Source organism: Polyodon spathula, chromosome 26 (genome assembly GCF_017654505.1).
Source record: "Polyodon spathula isolate WHYD16114869_AA chromosome 26, ASM1765450v1, whole genome shotgun sequence".
Lineage (NCBI taxonomy): Eukaryota > Metazoa > Chordata > Actinopteri > Acipenseriformes > Polyodontidae > Polyodon > Polyodon spathula.
In genome coordinates this window covers 16,207,827-16,227,149 of record NC_054559.1, presented here as the reverse complement: position 1 = coordinate 16,227,149, position 19,323 = coordinate 16,207,827, and the positions used below count along the sequence as shown (strand labels likewise).

Genomic DNA, 19,323 nt, shown 5'->3' with positions numbered 1-19,323 from the left:
CAAACTCTACTTCTCCTTAGCAACACGATTGTGTCATTTAGAACTGTGAGTTTTCATCCGGTTGTTCTGTCTTCGGATTTGAATGAATGAAATGCAGATTTCAAAAAAACGGTAAACTCTGAACTGGGACAGACTGCCACTGGTTTGGACATTGTGTACTGGGACACGCTGCTACAGGTTTGGACACTGAACTGGAACAGGCTGCCACTGGGAGAAGCAGAAGAAGGTTGTGCCTGGAGATAAAGGTAGATGTGATTGATGGGAAGGACATACAAAAAGATGTCTGTCACCTGAAATAAAGCAGGAGCCGTCAACACATGGTCACTTGGGGAGGAAGACATTAATGATCCAGAAACCCCGTCAAGGGGCCCTGGCAGACTGGGGTGATTACTATGCACCTTGGAATTTGCATCACCTCACAAAGAGGACAGCACTTAAAGATAGGGTCAACATGAAAAATGTGTGTTTGCTCGTTTGACAAAGGAGTCAGTGACTACACTGAAGCATTTATAGAGGCAAAAAAAGCAAGGAAAGCATGAAAAAGACCCCCATTTATTTGCCTGTCAATAATATAATGTGCTTTGACCAGGTTGCAGTGCTGAATCACAATGGTTGTGTACATGAAGAGTCACAAAGTAAAACCTGAGTTCTACCTGTAATACTAACTTGCTGGGATGGGGTCAGAGTTCCCTGTGCGAGGGTATGCAAACCTTATTTGTTTTCATTTCCATTACAAACTGCAACACAAACTCTTAGCCCTAGAATTAATCCCTAATCCCCATAGGTAAGCCCTCAATTAAAATACATAAATAAAGGTATCATGGGTTTGTAGAGGTCAGGCCAGATTCTGCAATTGTAACCCAGGGGGCGGGGATCAGCACCCACAGACATGGGCAGTGTCCAAACTCATCCATTCTTCACTTCTCTCCGCAAACAATAAATCTAGTGTCTATTGTTTTTCTTGCCTGTTTTAGGAATTAAAGTTATTGGAGGAGTAAAGGAATTAACTGGCGAGGAACACGGGGTGTTTGTCAAAAGAATCCTACCTGGTGGCCTTGCTTCGAGTGACGGTAAGCAGTCTTAAATATTTAAATCCATGTGGCACTGTTGTGCTAGCATCTCCAGCAGAGCTCTCTAATGAGTCTGTGCTAGCATCTCTAGCAGAGCTCTCTTTAATGAGTCTGTGCTAACATCTCTAGCAGAGCTCTCTAATGAGTCTGTGCTAGCATCTCTAGCAGAGCTCTCTTTAATGAGTCTGTGCTAGCATCTCTAGCAGAGCTCTCTAATGAGTCTGTGCTAGCATCTCTAGCAGAGCTCACTTTAATGAGTCTGTGCTAGCATCTCCAGCAGAGCTCTCTTTAATGAGTCTCTGTGCTAACATCTTCAGCAGAGCTCTCTTTAATGTGCTAGCATCTCCAACAGAGGGCTCTTTAATGAGCCTGATGTTTTACCCTGAGAGTTAGTATCTGAATATATCAATTATCATCTAAAAATATACAGTATATACTGTACCCTAATATACTGTCTTGACCTGAGAGTCTGTCCCTGCTGTTTCTGTGAGCTGGTACGAGTTCAGTGCTATAGACTGCTTATTGAACCATTAACCACAGGAAATCCACTGCACGACCAGCTCAGAACCAGTGTGCTAGTAGCAGTACAGCTGCTGCCCTTTTACACCTCCAGCTACTCCATTTCCCTTGATTGTCATTAATATTACCACCACATGCAATGCACCGGCTCTGCCAGGACCATGCTCTATTTCTACACACGTTTTCAAGCTAAACTCTTGTGTGGTTAAGGCAGTGCTTTCCACATAAAAGATTCCAAGTGGGGCCTCCGATAGCCTGGAATCACCTGCTAATCAACAGTGGGATCCAAAAGATAATGTTACGCTAATATAGTTACTTTCATATGAACTTTAAATATGCTTATAGAGACACATTATTTAAAGATCTGATTAAAGTAGTTAATGGTCTAATTGCTTTTCCGCTCTGTAATGTGATGGGATGTACTGCCATGGTAAACACTGGTCTGAAGATGTTAATCTTTTGCTTTATCAAATGTACTTGCAGGACATCTTCAGCCTGGGGACCAGATCTTAGAAGTGAATGGGGAAAGTTTAATAGGAGTAACAAGCGACAGGTAAAGACCAAGGCATGGATTCTCACTGTTTACAAGCCACGACCGTGCAAGGAAACATGCCTTTAGAAATTGCCCTTATACACCCCTGATGTACGTAAATTCTGCATCAGTAGATAAATCCTGATGCTGTTTCTGTTTTTTAGGGCAGTGGACATCCTCAGATCAGCGTCTGCTTCCAATCACATGCGCCTTTTCATAGCAAGAGATGATGAGGCTAGGTAAGCTGGCGTGTTTGTGTGACTCTGCTTCCCCAGGGACCGGGTAAGAAAAGCATCTTCTCAAAGGAAGCAGGCTCTTATAGGGATATTATGGCATGATGTGCTGAGCATTGTTAATGTTCATTTGGTCCCTTTAACTGGCATTTGAACCAATGCTTGTGGAAAAGAAGCCGGGTAAACACTCCACATGTTGCAGATAAGGCTGCCCCTGGCCACCAATACAGAGGAAGACTGGTGGGCACAAATGCAAGCTGAGGGAATAGATAAATGTGTAATAAATGTGTGGGAAAGTTCAGCAGGAGAAATGGTAGCAGTTTATTAAGACGCTGGTATCATTCATAGAAACAGTTCCACGTGCTGGTGAAGACTGAGTCTCCAGGGGATGAGGAGCCTTTGTTATTGATTCAAGATGTTTTTATGACAGAACATTATTTGCCATTCATTTTGCGTCCCTCCTTCTTTGTTAGCAGACTGCGAATACAGTGTAGAATTGGGTAGACTATACTATTTAAGAGGGAACTATATAGAACTAATGAACTAGTTTTAGTGTTACAACAGCTCTAATGTTAACCCTTGTCTCTGATGGCACTTGGGAGGGTCAGGTACTTTCCCAGTGAGATCAGATTCATCAGTAACCCGGAGGTTTGATGAGATGTAATTAGAGGCGTGTTGGTTTGTTTCCAGGTTTGAACCAATGCTTCTGATCTGTAGTTTAATGGAAAAATTGGTTATCCATGGTGACAGGCTTGTTTGCACCAATCACAAAACAGCAACATATCTGATTCTCTTACCTGCTCTCCAGGTGGGAGTCACAATTACAGGTCGCTTCCCCCTGTCCTGTAATTAACTCATGAGATTGAATGCAGCCGCTTTGTTCTTAGTCTCTGGAGCAAGCTGCTCTTTTAGGAGGCCAGGCTAGATGGCAACACACATTGATACCAGAATGAAGATGGAGTAAATGTAGAGCACCCAAAAGCATTTTATTTACAGATGAGACCATGTTTCAGATGTTCAAATGATTGAATAGCAATACTCTTCTGTTAGTTATCATTTTAATATATAGTGTTTCAGTTTGTCTTTTAAACAAAATGTTCGTGTTGTCGTTTTATAATTTATCTTAAAGCTTGTAATGTGCTTCAGGAACTGGGCAGCCTCCCAAAACAGAGGATCTTTTCAATACCTTCCAATAGACACAAATACCTTTACAGCTGTGTCAGCTCCCCTGTCTGAGGCGAAGCAGACAGTGTATCCATTTACACTGCCAGCAAATCAATCTCAATAGCTTATATAACTCTGTACTTTTGATATATGATAAAGGTTGAATTAAAAAAGCATGCAAAAGCAAACGTGTTTGCAGCTCAAATGAAGTAAAATTGTTAGTTAAGCAAAAGTCAATATATTCCTCCCCATGTGGGAGGAATGAGAGTGAGCAGGGAGAGGCCCCCAAGTGAAGTGGTGCTCACTGGGGAACTCAGGCATCGTCTCTTTGTATTCCCCCAAACAAAGTGGTGCTCACTGGGGACCTCAGGCATAATTTCACTGTATTGTTTAATGGGTTCTACAGTGCTTCTATACAAGTTACTTTGAAAGTTCCTGTTCCATTGTTTTGGTCCAGTTGCAATGCTGAATGTGAACAAGTCCAGCTACAGGACTTGTTTTCTGCTCTCTCCTGCACAGCAGCAAGCCACTGTCTGTTGTATTTCCACTAATCTCTCATGCCATTGCAATCTCATCTCCTGACCTTTTAAAACATTCCAATCAACTAAATGCTCTTTTCAGATGGAAAGAATAAATGAAGTAACAGTAATCGTTTGGACTAGTTCTGTGCAGGTAATGTGAGCCATTTCCATTCAAGGCATCTTATGTGGGGTTTTGCAGGGTTATTGGCGGTGCAGGTGTGTTTGGTGCAGGATTGCAGCACTAAACTGCACAGTAAGAGGATTTCTCACAGTAGGGTTTGTTGCTTTTGACAGGAGGGAGTTTGCTGAACTGCTTGAGAAGTCCGGCTCCAGCAGCAGTACAGGCTCTGCAAGGAGCTCCCCTAGCCAACACAGCGGCAGTAAGTGCCCGTTCTGTAAACACATCATCTCCATTATGTGCAGCTTTCCCCCATACTGGGTGGAGGGCTGGCTGGTCCTATAGTGTGTCAGTTGTATGGAAGCACTGACCAGGAAAGCCAGTGGTAGTAACTGAGGGTCGAACCCAGTTCCCAGGTTCAGGGACCCTGGACTGGGTGTCTGCTGTGCCAGAATCCACTCGATCCAGCCAGCAAACGGAGAGAGTCTTTACAAGTTTACACACACTCCCAAAATGTGATGTTTATAATGTATGACAGCTGGTGCAAGTAGTTTAAATTAAAATCAAGGTGCATGAATCCGTTATACGCAGTGTGTTGCACAGTGTTTGATTGTGAAGAGACTCTTGTTATACGCAGTGTGTTGCACAGTGTTTGATTGTGAAGAGACTCTTGTTATACGCAGTGTGTTGCACAGTGTTTGATTGTGAAGAGGCTTTTGTGTTTGATTGATTTATTAAATCAGGTCAGTCCCAAACCCCAGTTGTTCACAGTTTTTTTTTTTTTTTCTATTAGGCAGATATTTAGATAGCACCTCATCGGGGTCCTCGTCGCGCTCCCAGAGTCCTCTGCTGCTGAGTCCGGCTGGCTGTCATAGTGCTTATAATGGAAGCTCTGGACCCTTACTGCGCTCATTCAGGTACATTGCTGCTGCCTGCAGTCTCAGGGAACAGTGATCTCAGTTTGGGTTGCATGCAGGGAGAGCACAGCACTCACACTGTCATTCTGGGATTGATATATAGTAAGTGTAGAGAGGAATAGTAACTGTAAAATTAGATAACTGAGGTGTCTTCATACCATTCTGTGACAGAACGGCGTGCACCGCTGAGTTCATAGACATGTGTGCTTGCAGAATCCCAGGGAGCCGCTGTGATACGGTCTGAACACAGAACGGTTTAGTGGAGGAGAGGCTGCAAAGCAAACACACAGCAGTCAGCTTGCAGGAGGAAAGTGGCACTGCACTCAGCATGTAATAAAAACAACGCACTGGAAAGCCATAGACTGTGTAGTTGAGGTAATGCAAGTGATTATAGTGCTAATAACTGGTTGTGTGTTTCTTTCCAGTCACTCTGGTGAAGGTGTGATTCTCCCGGTCCTCTCTCTCTAAACGCTGGTCTGTGTGTTTCTTTCCAGTCACTCTGGTGAAGGTGTGATTCTCCCAGTCCTCTCTGTCTAAATGCTGGTCTGTGTGTTTCTTTCCAGTCACCCTGGTGAAGGTGTGATTCTCCCAGTCCTCTCTCTAAACGCTGGTCTGTGTGTTTCTTTCCAGTCACTCTGGTGAAGGTGTGATTCTCCCAGTCCTCTCTCTCTAAACGCTGGTCTGTGTGTTTCTTTCCAGTCACCCTGGTGAAGGTGTGATTCTCCCAGTCCTCTCTCTCTAAAGGCTGGTCTGTGTGTTTCTTTCCAGTCATCCTGGTGAAGGTGTGATTCTCCCAGTCCTCTCTCTCTAAAGGCTGGTCTGTGTGTTTCTTTCCAGTCACCCTGGTGAAGGCCTGATTCAGCTCATCTCCATCCCGAGGGCTTCAGGATTTGGCATTGCCATCGGCGGCGGCTTGAACCGGCCTGACGGACCAGCAGTGTTCATACAGGATATCCTCTCCGGGGGGGACTGCCACAGGGTAACCAGGCAACCGCCTTTAAAATAGCAATAAATGTTTAAGAGTAACATCCCTGTTTGGTGAGGTCTTGATTTTATTTATTTTTCCAGGATGGCAGACTCAGACCCGGAGACCAGTTAATTGCGATCAATAAGGAGTCGTTGATAGGTGTGACACATGAGGAGGCCAAGTGTACCCTTAACAAAGCCAAGTTCAGGTATTTCCATACGAGGGTCATAGCTGTCATACTTACAGCATCTGCAGATCCTAATTACTGTAACAGAAGAGCAAAAGAAGTCCTGTTGTGTGCCTTTGTGTATTCAAAGCTGTCCTTGAGTTAACCAATGAATTATGATAACTTGGGTTTAAGTGTTAAAATACAATCACGCTAAAATACAAACGCAGCACTGCCACAAAAACAGTGAATCTTATCATTTGAGACAGGGTTAGTAATGTTTTCTATAGACTTTATTACAGTGTCTGTACATCTTGTCCTAACTGCAAGGAAGCGGCACGCTATTTTGGGAATATTTCATACACACATAACAGAAATCCATCAGCTGAGTCTTTAAATAAACGAAAGGAGTCCATGCTTTGTGTCCATGTGCAGGCAGGAAGGCACGGTGGAGATCGCGTTCATTCCTGGACAGAGGCCCTTTCCGGGGAGCAGCTCGGTGCCCACCGGAGTGCAGCTCTGTGCGGGGGGTGGGCATGGCGTGGGCAGGTTAAAAGTGCACGTGAGGTCCCCTGAGGTACGCACACACCCACACTTACCCTGTACTCACGAGCCCAGAGAGAGACAGGTACACAGGGATGTCTGTAATGTAATACACTCTGCCTGCTGAGATACAGTGTGCACTGTGGAAGGCATCTGACCCCAACTCTCTTCACTTTCCAGACAAGACAGGAAGAGCTATTGCCAGTGCCTTTGCCCTCAGCATCCTCCGATATCTGCCCTCCAGAGCTCACAGCGTCAGGTAGATAAAGACATTGATCCGCCAACTAAAGAAATGTTTCAATGTGTTTGGAAATAAATTATATCCTTTCATAAGCCTTGAATGATCTCTTTCTCTCTCTTGAAAGTGTGGGAGAGGGAGAGGGAGCGAGAGAGAGTGTGGGAGAGGGAGAGTGTGTGAGGGTGAGGGAGAGAGTGTGGGAGACAGAGGGAGAGGAAGAGGGAGAGGGAGAAAGTGTGTGAGGGAGAGGGAGAAAGTGTGTGAGGGAGAGGGAGAGAGTGTGAGGGTGAGGGAGAGAGTGAATGAGGGAGAGGGAGAAAGTGTGTGAGAGGGAGAGGGAGAGAGTGTGAGGGTGAGGGAGAGAGTGTGTGAGGGAGAGGGAGAAAGTGTGTGAGAGGGAGAGGGAGAGTGCATGCTTGTGCATGTGTGTCAGTGGCTAATCCAGATTGGAACTGAGGTAAATGTTACTGATTTGTCCTTGAACTGTTCTTGCATTCAAATAAAGAATTGAATAATTCTTCGAGATGTCCACTTTGTATTCCCTGCACTTTACCTTTGCATGAGTTTCCTGGGAGGCGCAGGATAATGTAGTGGACTCTGCCTTTCATTGGCACCCTAAACATGTGTCTCTGGTGGGGACATTGAGATGCACTCGAGGACAAGCAGATTATCCTTGTCATGGTGTCTTAATAGAGATTATGTGCCTTTTTAAATCAGGCTGCTGCTTGTTGTAGTTTTGATCCTTCTTGTTTTCATTCACTTGAAAGAAGCTGTTTCTCCACAGAGATGGGATAGCACAAGCAGGGTTATTATTATTATTATTATTATTATTATTATTATTATTATCGATGTCAATGGTAACCCCTTCTTTAGAACACGTCTAGAATGATATTTCACACAGTACTTGTACAGCAGTGTGTTGTGTCAATGGTAACACGTCTAGAATGATATTTCTCATTTTGTACAGGAACCTCCACATCGCTGAATTCCAGCACAGCCTCTGAAACTAAACAAAAAGTGTCACTGGACCCGTATGTCAGGCTCAAGTCAGAGAAACTTGACTTGGTAAGCTGGTCAATATCTAAACGATTCAACAGTTTTGTTGATATCATTTCATAAATGTATTTTCTTTTCTAATTGAAGAGTTCAGCTTCGGATTCCCGAAGCAGGTGCTGAACTGTGGATCGCACTGCTTCGGACAGACGTCAAGGGCTGGGTCTCTGTGCTCTCTGCATGAAGCACGGCCCTTTGTGGGCTTGTGTGCTGGCTTCATGAATCTCTTGCTTAGCGCTGATTTAATCTGATCCCACTAATCCCATGGGTGACCCTAATCTACCGGCTCATTGAAAGGATTGTGTCCTGGAGGAGAAGAGTATTTTAATGCTGCCTGCAGACACAATGCAGCCTATATACAGAGGCAGAGACAGTAACCCTGCTGAACTAGTTAGGTTACAGGGCGCTGTCTCAACTGAGCCGGAGGCAGAAAAAAAACAAGAGAACACAAACACCGCCTGACTTCAGAGTTAGAAAGAAAAAGAACAATCCACAGGGGCCATTATAATTTTCACTTTGAATTTTTAGTTGTCATCAGTCTTTGTTATTCAAATGTAATGGTTTCTTTTTTTCTGTGCAATGACTTTTAATTAACAATGCAAATATAAGAGGAGTAATTGAAGAGCAGAGCAGAGCAAAGGTGTTTGGTGCACTGCTACAGAAATGCATCGCAGTTCCTTTATTTTCATTTTTCAAATGCGTGAGCTCTATTGCCACCTTGTGGACATGAAACAAATTACCTGCAGATATTTTTATTACCAGTGATTAAATTAGCCCTTATAGCATTTTACCACGCTACATTTGCACGCCCATTTTTCAGTTTAACCAGGCTTTTCCCATTGCTGTATTATAGCATTTATCATGGTTTGCATGTTTTTGTAATATGATTCAGCATACCTCCCTGAGCTTTACAGTGCTGATATCATCCCTATGCATTATTACACTTAGCTATGATTTTATAAGGGAGATATAGCACAGGATTAGACAGCTCCAGCCCTACAGTTCCATCACAGGTTTAATGGGTGCAGATAAATGATTACATGCTTCGGGACCCAGTCAGTGGCTCAATTGGTTGCATTTATTAGATAATGAAGGAACCTGGACTGAAGTGCCAAGGTTGTCAATGTCTACCCCTGATTATAAAGCAGGTTTCAGGTTCTGAATGTCACATTTCTGATTGCAGTGTGCTCCTATATGAAATATATTCAATGTGTTTGTCAGTGCAGTGTGCTCCTGTATGAAATGTATTCAATGTGTTTCTGAGTGCAGTGTGCTCCTTTATGAAATGTATTCAATGTGTTTCTGAGTGCAGTGTGCTCCTGTATGAAATGGATTCAATGTGTTTGTCAGTGCAGTGTGCTCCTGTATGAAATGGATTCAGTGTGTTTGTCAGTGCAGTGTGCTCCTGTATGAAATGGATTCAGTGTGTTTGTCAGTGCAGTGTGCTCCTGTATGAAATGGATTCAGTGTGTTTGTCAGTGCAGTGTGCTCCTGTATGAAATGGATTCAGTGTGTTTGTCAGTGCAGTGTGCTCCTGTATGAAATGGATTCAGTGTGTTTGTCAGTGCAGTGTGCTCCTGTATGAAATGGATTCAGTGGATTTGCTTGGTGCAGGCACTGAGGTACCTGGGGCTGGATGTCCCTGAACAGAAGAGGAGAAAGTTGCTTCAGAGCCTCACCGTGGATCCACAAGGAACTGTAGCCTATGGCGGTGAGTATTCTGCTTATTTTGTCCTGTTAGTTTAAGATCACAGAGCTGTAACCCAGGGGCTCACCATGTGCTGAAAGAGTCTAGCTAGCGTTGTCGAGGATTAGGGTGAGGAGGATGAGGAGGATGTAAGGTTGTGTATCTGCAGTTTCATTTCAGAGCATAATGCTTTAGGGAGAGACCAATTACAATACTTACTGCTTCAATCGGAGAAGCATCCAAACATCTAGCTAACTGATCCACGCAAACCTGACACTAACCATCCCAGATAAAATGGATATTCCAAACAGATAGGCTGGAAAATTAATTCCTGATAACAAACATTCGTAATAATGAGATCTGAAGACTTTAACTAGCATTCAGCCTTCTTCAGAGCAGTTCTGTTAGTGATGAGATAGACATTCAGAGTCTCCTGTCCATTCCGTACACCTGTGAAAACCCCTAGAAAGAAGTGGGGTGAACTGTACTGTGCTTGCCAGTCCCAGCGTGTTTCTGAATCTCTCGAGACTCAACCCTTGTGTTTCTCAGATTTCGTGGAGGCAGCCCGGGATGTTCTGCATGAGAAGCTGGAGGAAGCAGGTCTGGGGTCAGGCCCTTTCATGTTTTCTTATCACGAGGCAGCCAGCTTAATGGATACATCTGCATTCCATTCCCCTGTAAGTAACCATGCCTGCATTGCAGTCTATTAATACTGTGCGAGCCCACACACGTTCCACTCCGTACTCCAGCCTGGTCCTGCCTCGCCCTCCCTGTATCACTGCAGAGCCCAGGCTGGGCCTCCCTGGATCACTGCTCCCAGAGCCCAGGCTGGGCCTCCCTGGATCACTGCAGAGCCCAGGCTGGGCCTCCCTGGATCATTGCACAGCCCAAGCTGGGCCTCCCTGGATCACTGCAGAGCCCAGGCTGGGCCTCCCTGGATCACTGCAGAGCCCAGGCTGGGCCTCCCTGGATCATTGCACAGCCCAAGCTGGGCCTCCCTGGATCACTGCAGAGCCCAGGCTGGGCCTCCCTGGATCACTGCAGAGCCCAGGCTGGGCCTCCCTGGATCATTGCACAGCCCAAGCTGGGCCCCCCTGGATCATTGCAGAGCCCAGGCTGGGCCTCCCTGGATCATTGCACAGCCCAAGCTGGGCCTCCCTGGATCACTGCAGAGCCCAGGCTGGGCCTCCCTGGATCATTGCACAGCCCAAGCTGGGCCTCCCTGGATCACTGCAGAGCCCAGGCTGGGCCTCCCTGGATCATTGCACAGCCCAAGCTGGGCCTCCCTGGATCACTGCAGAGCCCAGGCTGGGCCTCCCTGGATCACTGCAGAGCCCAGGCTGGGCCTCCCTGGATCACTGCAGAGCCCAGGCTGGGCCCCCCTGGATCATTGCAGAGCCCAGGCTGGGCCTCCCTGGATCATTGCAGAGCCCAGGCTGGGCCTCCCTGGATCACTGCAGAGCCCAGGCTGGGCCCCCCTGGATCATTGCAGAGCCCAGGCTGGGCCCCCCTGGATCATTGCAGAGCCTAAGCTGGACTGTCGCGGTCTTGGTTCTCAGTTAGTGGAGTTGGTCTGGATTGTACCACTTGACGTGACCGTATTACTAATTCATGTTTCATTAGAGAGTTGGATGCAAGACTTTGGAACCAGACTTGTGCTCTAGCAATGGTGCCACAGCGTGCTCTGTGTGTAGTGGAACATGTGTTTGGTAGAAGTAAAGGAGTTTAATATTGTAAATATCTGCTGCTTCGCTCTCCAGACATGTGACTCTGTGAGTGGGAACAACACGGAGGAGCTGGAGCACTTCCAGTCTGAGGCAACGCTTCTGCAGCAGCAGGTGAAACAGTTACAGGTCAGTGATGGAACCAGCTGGGTTTGTGGAAACAATCCAGGAGTCCCGCATATGGAACAGGCACCTGATACAAGAACATGCAACATATCCCCTTCAGGCATAATTTCTTATTTGAATGTTTAGTAATGTTAAAACAGTCTGTGTGAACTCTGTGGAGTTCGATACGTTGCCCTGTCAAAACTCTGAAAAAACATATATGCATTATAAATTAGATACACAGTGGCTGAAGGGGATATACTTATTATAACATTGCAACATGAGAGGCGCCACTTTATTAAGATGTATAAGGCAGGTGTATCAGTAATGTGTGCAGTAAAAATCAATGTCCATTCCTACAGCACTGGCTTGTAGAGCAACCTTGGTGATGTTTCCCATGTCCGTTCCACAGACTCTACTAAGAGACGCACAGAACAGCAAGAAGACCCTGGAGGAGGAGCTGCAGAAAAGCAATCAGGTGCCTGGCAATAAACAAGCCTTCATTTAGAACCCAGTCCAGCGAGCGCCCTTCGAAATGCCCCACAGTCAGAATGAGAGAGTGTAGGGATCACAGCAAGGACACTAATTCTAGAAGTCTTCTGAGTTCCAGAACTGTTTGGATTACAACACAGTTAAATTAAAAATGTGCACAGTAATTTAGCATTTTTCCCACACTTTTCCCATAGGTTATACTATGCATTCTGCCTCTCTGGGCTTTACAATTCTGACATGTGCTTTACCGTGATGCCACTATTGCACATTATGGTACTTTTACTAAAGCAAACTTTCATAAGACTATCCCTGATTTATGTAGGAATTGGCTGAGTGTTTGCTTCCCTTAACAATAACCCTATAACAGCAGAAAGAGCCTGATAGTCAGACTGACAAAGAGAGCCTGCTGACTGAGAGGGATACCAGGCTGATGGGAATTCCCACCCTGTTAAACAGAAACAGTGAGGCAGAGCTGGCACCATGCTCCCATGCGATGCTAACTCATTGTTAATGATCTCCCCGGGTACAGACAGCGTCTGCCTTGTTCGCGGAGAATAAGACCCTGAGAAGCAAGCTGCAGGTGGCCGAGGTGGTGCAGCGGCAGACCCAAAGTGCAGAGCAGGATTATGAGGAGGTGATCCAGCTTCTGGAGGCTGAGATCAGAGATCTGAAAACCCAGCTGGAAGGGACAAAACACACCAAGGGCAGCGAAGCTACCAAAGTAAGTACTTCTGTATTCAGCATTTCGATGCTCTGCAGTGGTAGGACCTGCTCAGCTGAGACGCACTGCCTCTATACCGTGTCCAGGGGGCGCTGTTCCCCGTTCTGTGGATATCCAAGCTGATACTGTTTTTATAATGACTGCATGTGTTATCGCTGTGTTCTCTGTGTTTGCTATGAGCTGCATTGTTTCACATTTCTGCTACTTTACTAGGAAGATGTGCTTGAACTCAAAAGAAGACTTTCTGCCGTTGACTGCCAGCTCCGGAAATCTGAGCTCACGAGGAAACATCTAGAGATCTCCAACTTGAAGCTGCTGGTATTTGCTCAGGTGCGAGGAGGTCATTGATACATGTGTTACTGCTCGCTGGATCCAGTCAGATAAAGCAGGCAGCAGCTTTTATCAGAATAGGGTTATAGAATTTCAATGAACTGGAAGCAACCAAATGTGTGTCATAGAAAGTATAGATTATCCTGTTTTCATCAGCAGTTTGCAAATATAATGTTATAAAACTACTGTCCCAGGAAACAGCTGTGAATGTGAATGCATGTGATTGTTAATAAGCCTCCCTTGGAGGAGAGCTGGTGTGTGTTTGCAATGTTGCATCTGCAGCAGAGTGAACCATTTCAGCTGCAGCGTCACATGTCTGTAGTCAGAGAAGCTTGCAAAGAGCACATTGCCTGTTTCCAAGTGGAGAGGAAGAAGCGTCATGCTGTACAAATGTGTTTGATAAAAGTGAGAAAGTTCAAACTGCGTCTTTATCCTTCGCAGAATGTCCACAGGGTCCTGACATCCTCCAGTCTATTAACACCAGAAAACGGGTACGTGTTCAGCCATTGTGAATACACTTTATACTGATGTGAACTAGAATACACTTTATACTGATGTGAATTAGAATACACTTTACACTGATGTGAATTAGAATACACTTTACACTGATGTGAACTAGAATACACTTTACACTGATGTGAACTAGAATACACTTTACACTGATGTGAATTAGAATACACTTTACACTGATGTGAACTAGAATACACTTTACACTGATGTGAACTAGAATACACTTTACACTGATGTGAATTAGAATATACTTTACACTGATGTGAATTAGAATACACTTTACACTGATGTGAATTAGAATACACTTTATACTGATGTGAATTAGAATACACTTTACACTGATGTGAATTAGAATACACTTTACACTGATGTGAATTAGAATACACTTTACACTGATGTGAACTAGAATACACTTTACACTGACGAACACAGCTGTCCCAAATCTCTTTGTATCAGATGACTTGTATCACGTCACATTAAGATTAGCTGCACTGTATAATAATTCCTATTTAACCATATGCAGTCTACAGTGCTGTGAGGGTCAGGTATAAGTGAAAAGTCACTCACGATCAATCGTAAAGCATCCTATACAATGCTCTCTATATATTACCTTTAAGACAGAATTGTTCTTCAAGCTTAAAGAACCAGGTTAATGTTGTGATGTATCATGTGTGGCTCTGATAGCTGTACGTGTGTGTTCGGCTGGAAGATGACAGTACCGATAAATAAATCAAACATGAACGCGTGCCTCTGTGTTTTTAAAGGCTGAGGAAGCAGTTACCAGACTCGAAGGCAGGGGGCACTGTTGACCCGCAGTTACCAGACTCGAAGGCAGAGGGCACTGTTGACCCAAAAGGCCTATGGGTTGCAGAGGTGAAGGAGTTGGTGGAGTGTGCCTGCTCCCTCAGCACTGGCCACAGTGAGTAGTGATAGCAGCCAGGACAGAGACCACTGCAGAGTACAGCTGCACAGACACAGCGTGAGGATGTGTCCTTACTCTGCGCAGGAGCTCTCAAAGGGACAGACGGCTACGCTTTACACAATGGGGTGCCTGTGCAATGAGCACTCTGCATAACATGCTGGTTTATTTGCAGAGCAGTCCTCGATGTTTAATATACACAATCTGATGTATTTGTTCTAGTTTGGATTGTGTGTTGAGTGCTGTCTCATATGAGTGTGAGAAATGAAATGACCAGAAAGGAAATAGCATTGTTTTTGTTTTCAGCGTTGCTGAATGGCTGGGAGGAGTGCAGCACCCCAGAAGAGACCAAGTACTTTGCTGAGTAAGTGAAGTGGCATCCTGTACTTACAGTAGCTTTGAAAACAGATCCATTCAATAAATAAGCAGGTGGAATTTATCACAGGTTAAATAAAGTGTTCATACAGCAACAGTCGCTGGCCTAGTTTGAAAGCTGCATTAAACATGTTTCTACATCATAAGTTAAGATAATAAGATTCTCTTATTAGATACGCAGATTCTTTTTTAAATGTGTCTAATGTGACTAAGTTGATAGTATTCTCAAACATAATATGTTTTATTTGTACTTTTCCTTGCATTTTTTGTCATGTATTTAGTGCTCACGGAAAGTGCTGGATTGACAACAATGGAGACTGAGGCCCTCAACTCTTCCACAGAGCAGGTAAGCAGAGCACTTTCCCTCCTGGTACCTCCAGTGCAGCTTTATGGGATGGAGCAAAGAGATGAGATTATCTTGAGAGTCTCCCTCCTGGTACCTCAAGTGCAGCTCTATGGGGTGGAGAAAAGAGATGAGATTATCTTGAGAGTCTCCCTCCTGGTACTGTCAGTGCAGCTCTACAGGGTGGAGCAGAGAGATGAGATTATCTTGAGAGTCTCCCTCCTGGTACTGTCAGTGCAGCTCTACAGGGTGGAGCAGAGAGATGAGTTGCAATGACTTGATGCCAAACTGGACCCTAAGACTGGACTAGAACCTCCATCTCTGACCTCAGTCTTTGTTCATGCCAGGCTAATTGAGCCAGCCCCTGTGACACAGTAGGTGGCTTGGCCTTGTCTGTTATTGTTTTCACAGGAGCCCCAGTGCCACTGCAATAATATAGTATCACTGAAAACTGCTGACGGGTGACAGTTTTCCCCTAGATTCTGCTAATCTGTAGGTGTAGCCCGAGTGACAGCCTTCCCCTAAAATATGTTAAGCCCTAGATATAGTCTGTCAGCCTTCGCCTAGAATCTGCTAAGCTATAGGCTTAGCCTGAGTATGCACTAACTGTTTATTACAAAGATCTGCACATTTCAACACATTGTAAGGTGCAGTTATAGCTTCTCCTTCTGTATCATTTTGCAGAAGTGCTTGCATCCTGTTACAAGTGTTGTTTTTATGAATATCTAGATGAGCAGGTATAACTTTGAATTGCAATGCACAGTGCTGTTAGATTTCTAGTCTAGGTGTTGCAACATCAGTGTTGCTAGGGACTCATACCGGTCCCAATCAGCGCCACTCCATGAGAAACACTTCCTAAAATACATTGGAGTCTCTGCATGTGAGGCCCTGGGAGGCTCTTTTCAATGCAGTTCAGCCCTTCTAGGTTTGTTAGTGACTCACTCCAATCGTATCCTTTGTAAACATGCATGAATGAGCAGATGCATGCAGATAGTTCGCAGTGCTTAGTGATGAACTGTCAGCCCTCATGACAGAAAAAGAGCTCTTCTTATTAATGGAAATACAGCTCCACATACTGCAGTTTACCCTTGATAGCTCAAGCCAGGCAAAGCATGTGCTGGAGTAAAGCAGCGTGGAAATATTCCTGAGGGCCCTCTGCACTGCTATGAATAACGCTGAGTGTATGAGAGGTGAAAATCAGTCCTCTCAAGGACAGGCATGCAGTCAGATGAACTCACATAGCTGGCACACATAGCTCTTGTAGTTTGTGCTACAAGAGCTATGTGTGTAGTGTACGCATCACTGTGATGTCATGCCTGCTGAGCACACAAACCACACCCCTCAATGCACAGCTCCTGTTGAAGCATGAATCCGGTGTGTGGCCCTCATTAAGTACACTGCTCCTGTAAATAACCTGCTTTAGATGCTGTTTGTTGATGGATCAGTTGTTTCTGTTCCAGTGTGAAAGCTTAGCTGCACAGCAAACACTTCATGGTAACAGCAGTTTTAAATATTTCATTCTTGTTTTATTTGTCCCCAAAGCCGTAATCACCAGCAAACAACAAGGGCTTCTCCATCTGGAACCATTAAGAGAGAGAAGGACACCCAGGAAGGAGGATCTGATCACTGAACTGCCATCATCTAAACAAGCAAAAGAGCATGATGAAGGAATCCCACTACAGAAGACTTTACAGCAAGCAACTGTGTCGACAGCTCAATTCATTGCAAGAGTAGAAGATGCTGCAAATGGCAACTGCTTTATTGATATTCCATTAAATGCAAAATTGAGCTTTTAATCCAAAAATATGCACCAACATTGTCTGTTCAAGTTAAGTGTCAAAGAAAAACAAACAACAAAAAGAAACCTGTGCTTCTATTCAAGCATCAGAAATGTGCAGCAAGAAACCAACGAGAAACCAATGAGGATCCAATGCGGAACCAACGAGAAACCAATGAGGATCCAACGCAGAACCTATGAGAAACCAACGAGACACTGACGAGGAACCAACGAGAAACCAATGAGGACCCAACGCGGAACCTATGAGAAACCAACGAGACACTGATGAGGAACCAACGAAATGGGAAGATTCCTCTTCAGACAGTGGTCGTGCTGTAACAGAGCGTGAGAATGTAACTGTTGAGAGACGCTATGTGTGGGCGGGGTTTTGTTTTAGTATCGCTATTTCAGACTTGACCTTCTGTTGCCTGTATGCCCTTTAAAACAGATTGAGGGCGGTTTGGTATGATTTTTCAGTCAATTGCATCACCGATGGATTCAGAACAAGGTCATTGAATGAATTAATAAACATTGCACATTGTTGGAAATATTGCACATTTGTATTTATTGCATATATCAAGTGCTCTGAAATGTTATATTACTAGCAACCATTATGTTAATAAAATACAACACATTAATAAGACCTGAAAATAATCATACTAAGTTATCTAGTCTTGTATTTTATTTAGCTTGAAATATACATGTGGCCTGGGTTTTTAATTTTTTTTTATTAAAGGATCAGTAGATGTGTGTCTGTGTGTGTCTCTGTGTGTGTGTATGTTTCATATTGAAAGATCAAAAGTGCAAATTCTAGTTTAAGCAGAATCGATGAAGGTGCAATTTGATTCCAACATTTCAGAAATTTGGAGCAACTATATCAAATCATTACAGATATAGCAGCTAACCCACAACTCACTGTCAGCATCATCCTCACCATCACCATCCTCATCATCACCTCACACTGGAAACACGCTGCCCCAGTGCAGTTTGGTCAGCCTTGGAAATTTCTGGAATTTGCAGAATGTGAGCAAAATGCTCCTAAATGCACGAGTCCCATTCCTACAGGATCCACCTCACTAACAATGGGTCTTTGATTCTCCACTGGAGTGTACAGAGTGTAGCAGTAGTTCACATTCACAAACAGTAAAGTACTGTCCTCCTGACACTGTGCATGTTTCAGTGCAGGGGCCGAGCGCAGCACAGGGTCTTTACAAGAGACCCAGCCCTCTGTAGAGCAATGCACAGGGTCTTTACAAGAGACCCAGCCCTCTGTAGAGCAATGCACAGGGTCTCTATCGAGGTCAGGATGATGATGATGGTCTCATCACACACACCTCTCTGTAGGACAATCCCTGTGCTCTAAACTGAAGGGGTTCTGACCGAATGTGTGCTAGGGTATGGATTTCAAACTTTATAAATGTAATGAGCAGTGTCTTGGAGGTTTTGTGCTCGCTCTTCATCTCTTTTGCTCTCTCTCTCCCTCTCTCTCTCTCTCTCTCTCTCTCTGAGTGCACAGCTCAGCTAGGTACAGAATAGACCCTGATTGTTCTTTTCCCCAATGTGATCTCAACCCTCTCCCAATCCCACGACTTGCAGGGCACATCTGGATCTACAGACATTGCAGAACAATTCCCCAGTGTTCTGTAATGATCGTTCTCCATGTGCGTGTGCGTGTTACAAACTGGAGCCATCACTGTTCTCAATGCGAGCTGTAACTCTCAATTGTGTAATCTGTTTCTTTAAAAAAAAAGTTTCTATGCCATCCCACCCTATATTTATTTACTATTACTTTATAATACTGCATTTGTATTTTGTTTGCATGCAGTATTGAGAATGTATTTTTACACCGTTTAGCAAATTGACTCCAGTTGCGAGGTACAGGTAATTTTTAGTTTTGGTAATAAAACAAATATTTAAAAAATGACACATTTTCCTCTGTAACTTTTCAGTGTAACAGTGAATTCAGAAATTCTGGATTAAATAGACGTGCTGTTTTGTATACAGAGCACTGTGTACACTGCACATGGCCGGTAGGGGCGTGCACAGCTGCGTTTCAGCAGGCCTAATTCTGAGATGACATCACAGTGAGTACCACGGTGACAAGCGAACGGTGAATTGTGCAAAGAAGAGCGTTGATTAGCTTTCTCAACATAACTGGCACCTAGGAAAAAACGCGCAGACTAGGCTGATTTTTTTGAGTGTGTTTTTTTTGTTTTAAAGAATTTTGTCAGTTTAATGAAGAAGTATAATAACGCGTTTTTAACTACACTGTTATTTGCTTCCTAATTGCATTTGCAAT

The 19,323-nt window shown here is 44.4% G+C and overlaps 1 protein-coding gene across 4 annotated transcripts in view; it reads left to right on the top strand.

Moving 5' to 3' along the window:
• si:dkeyp-72e1.9 (syntaxin-binding protein 4) overlaps window positions 1-17,754 on the top strand; it is a 31,335-nt gene extending 13,581 nt beyond the window's left edge. For 2 of the 4 annotated variants that reach the window (XM_041230210.1, XM_041230213.1), the window contains 21 exons: window positions 975-1,070; window positions 2,073-2,142; window positions 2,286-2,360; window positions 4,334-4,419; window positions 4,951-5,074; window positions 5,912-6,053; window positions 6,143-6,249; window positions 6,643-6,835; window positions 6,931-7,009; window positions 7,956-8,053; window positions 9,656-9,752; window positions 10,278-10,405; window positions 11,489-11,581; window positions 11,970-12,035; window positions 12,579-12,770; window positions 12,984-13,100; window positions 13,542-13,591; window positions 14,375-14,529; window positions 14,836-14,893; window positions 15,186-15,250; window positions 16,790-17,754. In XM_041230210.1, the coding sequence (XP_041086144.1) occupies window positions 975-1,070; window positions 2,073-2,142; window positions 2,286-2,360; window positions 4,334-4,419; window positions 4,951-5,074; window positions 5,912-6,053; window positions 6,143-6,249; window positions 6,643-6,835; window positions 6,931-7,009; window positions 7,956-8,053; window positions 9,656-9,752; window positions 10,278-10,405; window positions 11,489-11,581; window positions 11,970-12,035; window positions 12,579-12,770; window positions 12,984-13,100; window positions 13,542-13,591; window positions 14,375-14,529; window positions 14,836-14,893; window positions 15,186-15,225 (2,066 nt within the window). In that variant the 3' untranslated portion in view covers window positions 15,226-15,250; window positions 16,790-17,754. The remainder of the gene's footprint in view (window positions 1-974; window positions 1,071-2,072; window positions 2,143-2,285; window positions 2,361-4,333; window positions 4,420-4,950; window positions 5,075-5,911; window positions 6,054-6,142; window positions 6,250-6,642; window positions 6,836-6,930; window positions 7,010-7,955; window positions 8,054-9,655; window positions 9,753-10,277; window positions 10,406-11,488; window positions 11,582-11,969; window positions 12,036-12,578; window positions 12,771-12,983; window positions 13,101-13,541; window positions 13,592-14,374; window positions 14,530-14,835; window positions 14,894-15,185; window positions 15,251-16,789) is intronic. The other 2 variants (XM_041230212.1, XM_041230214.1) reach the window with 1 other exon arrangement.
• Window positions 17,755-19,323: the final 1,569 nt, after the last annotated feature.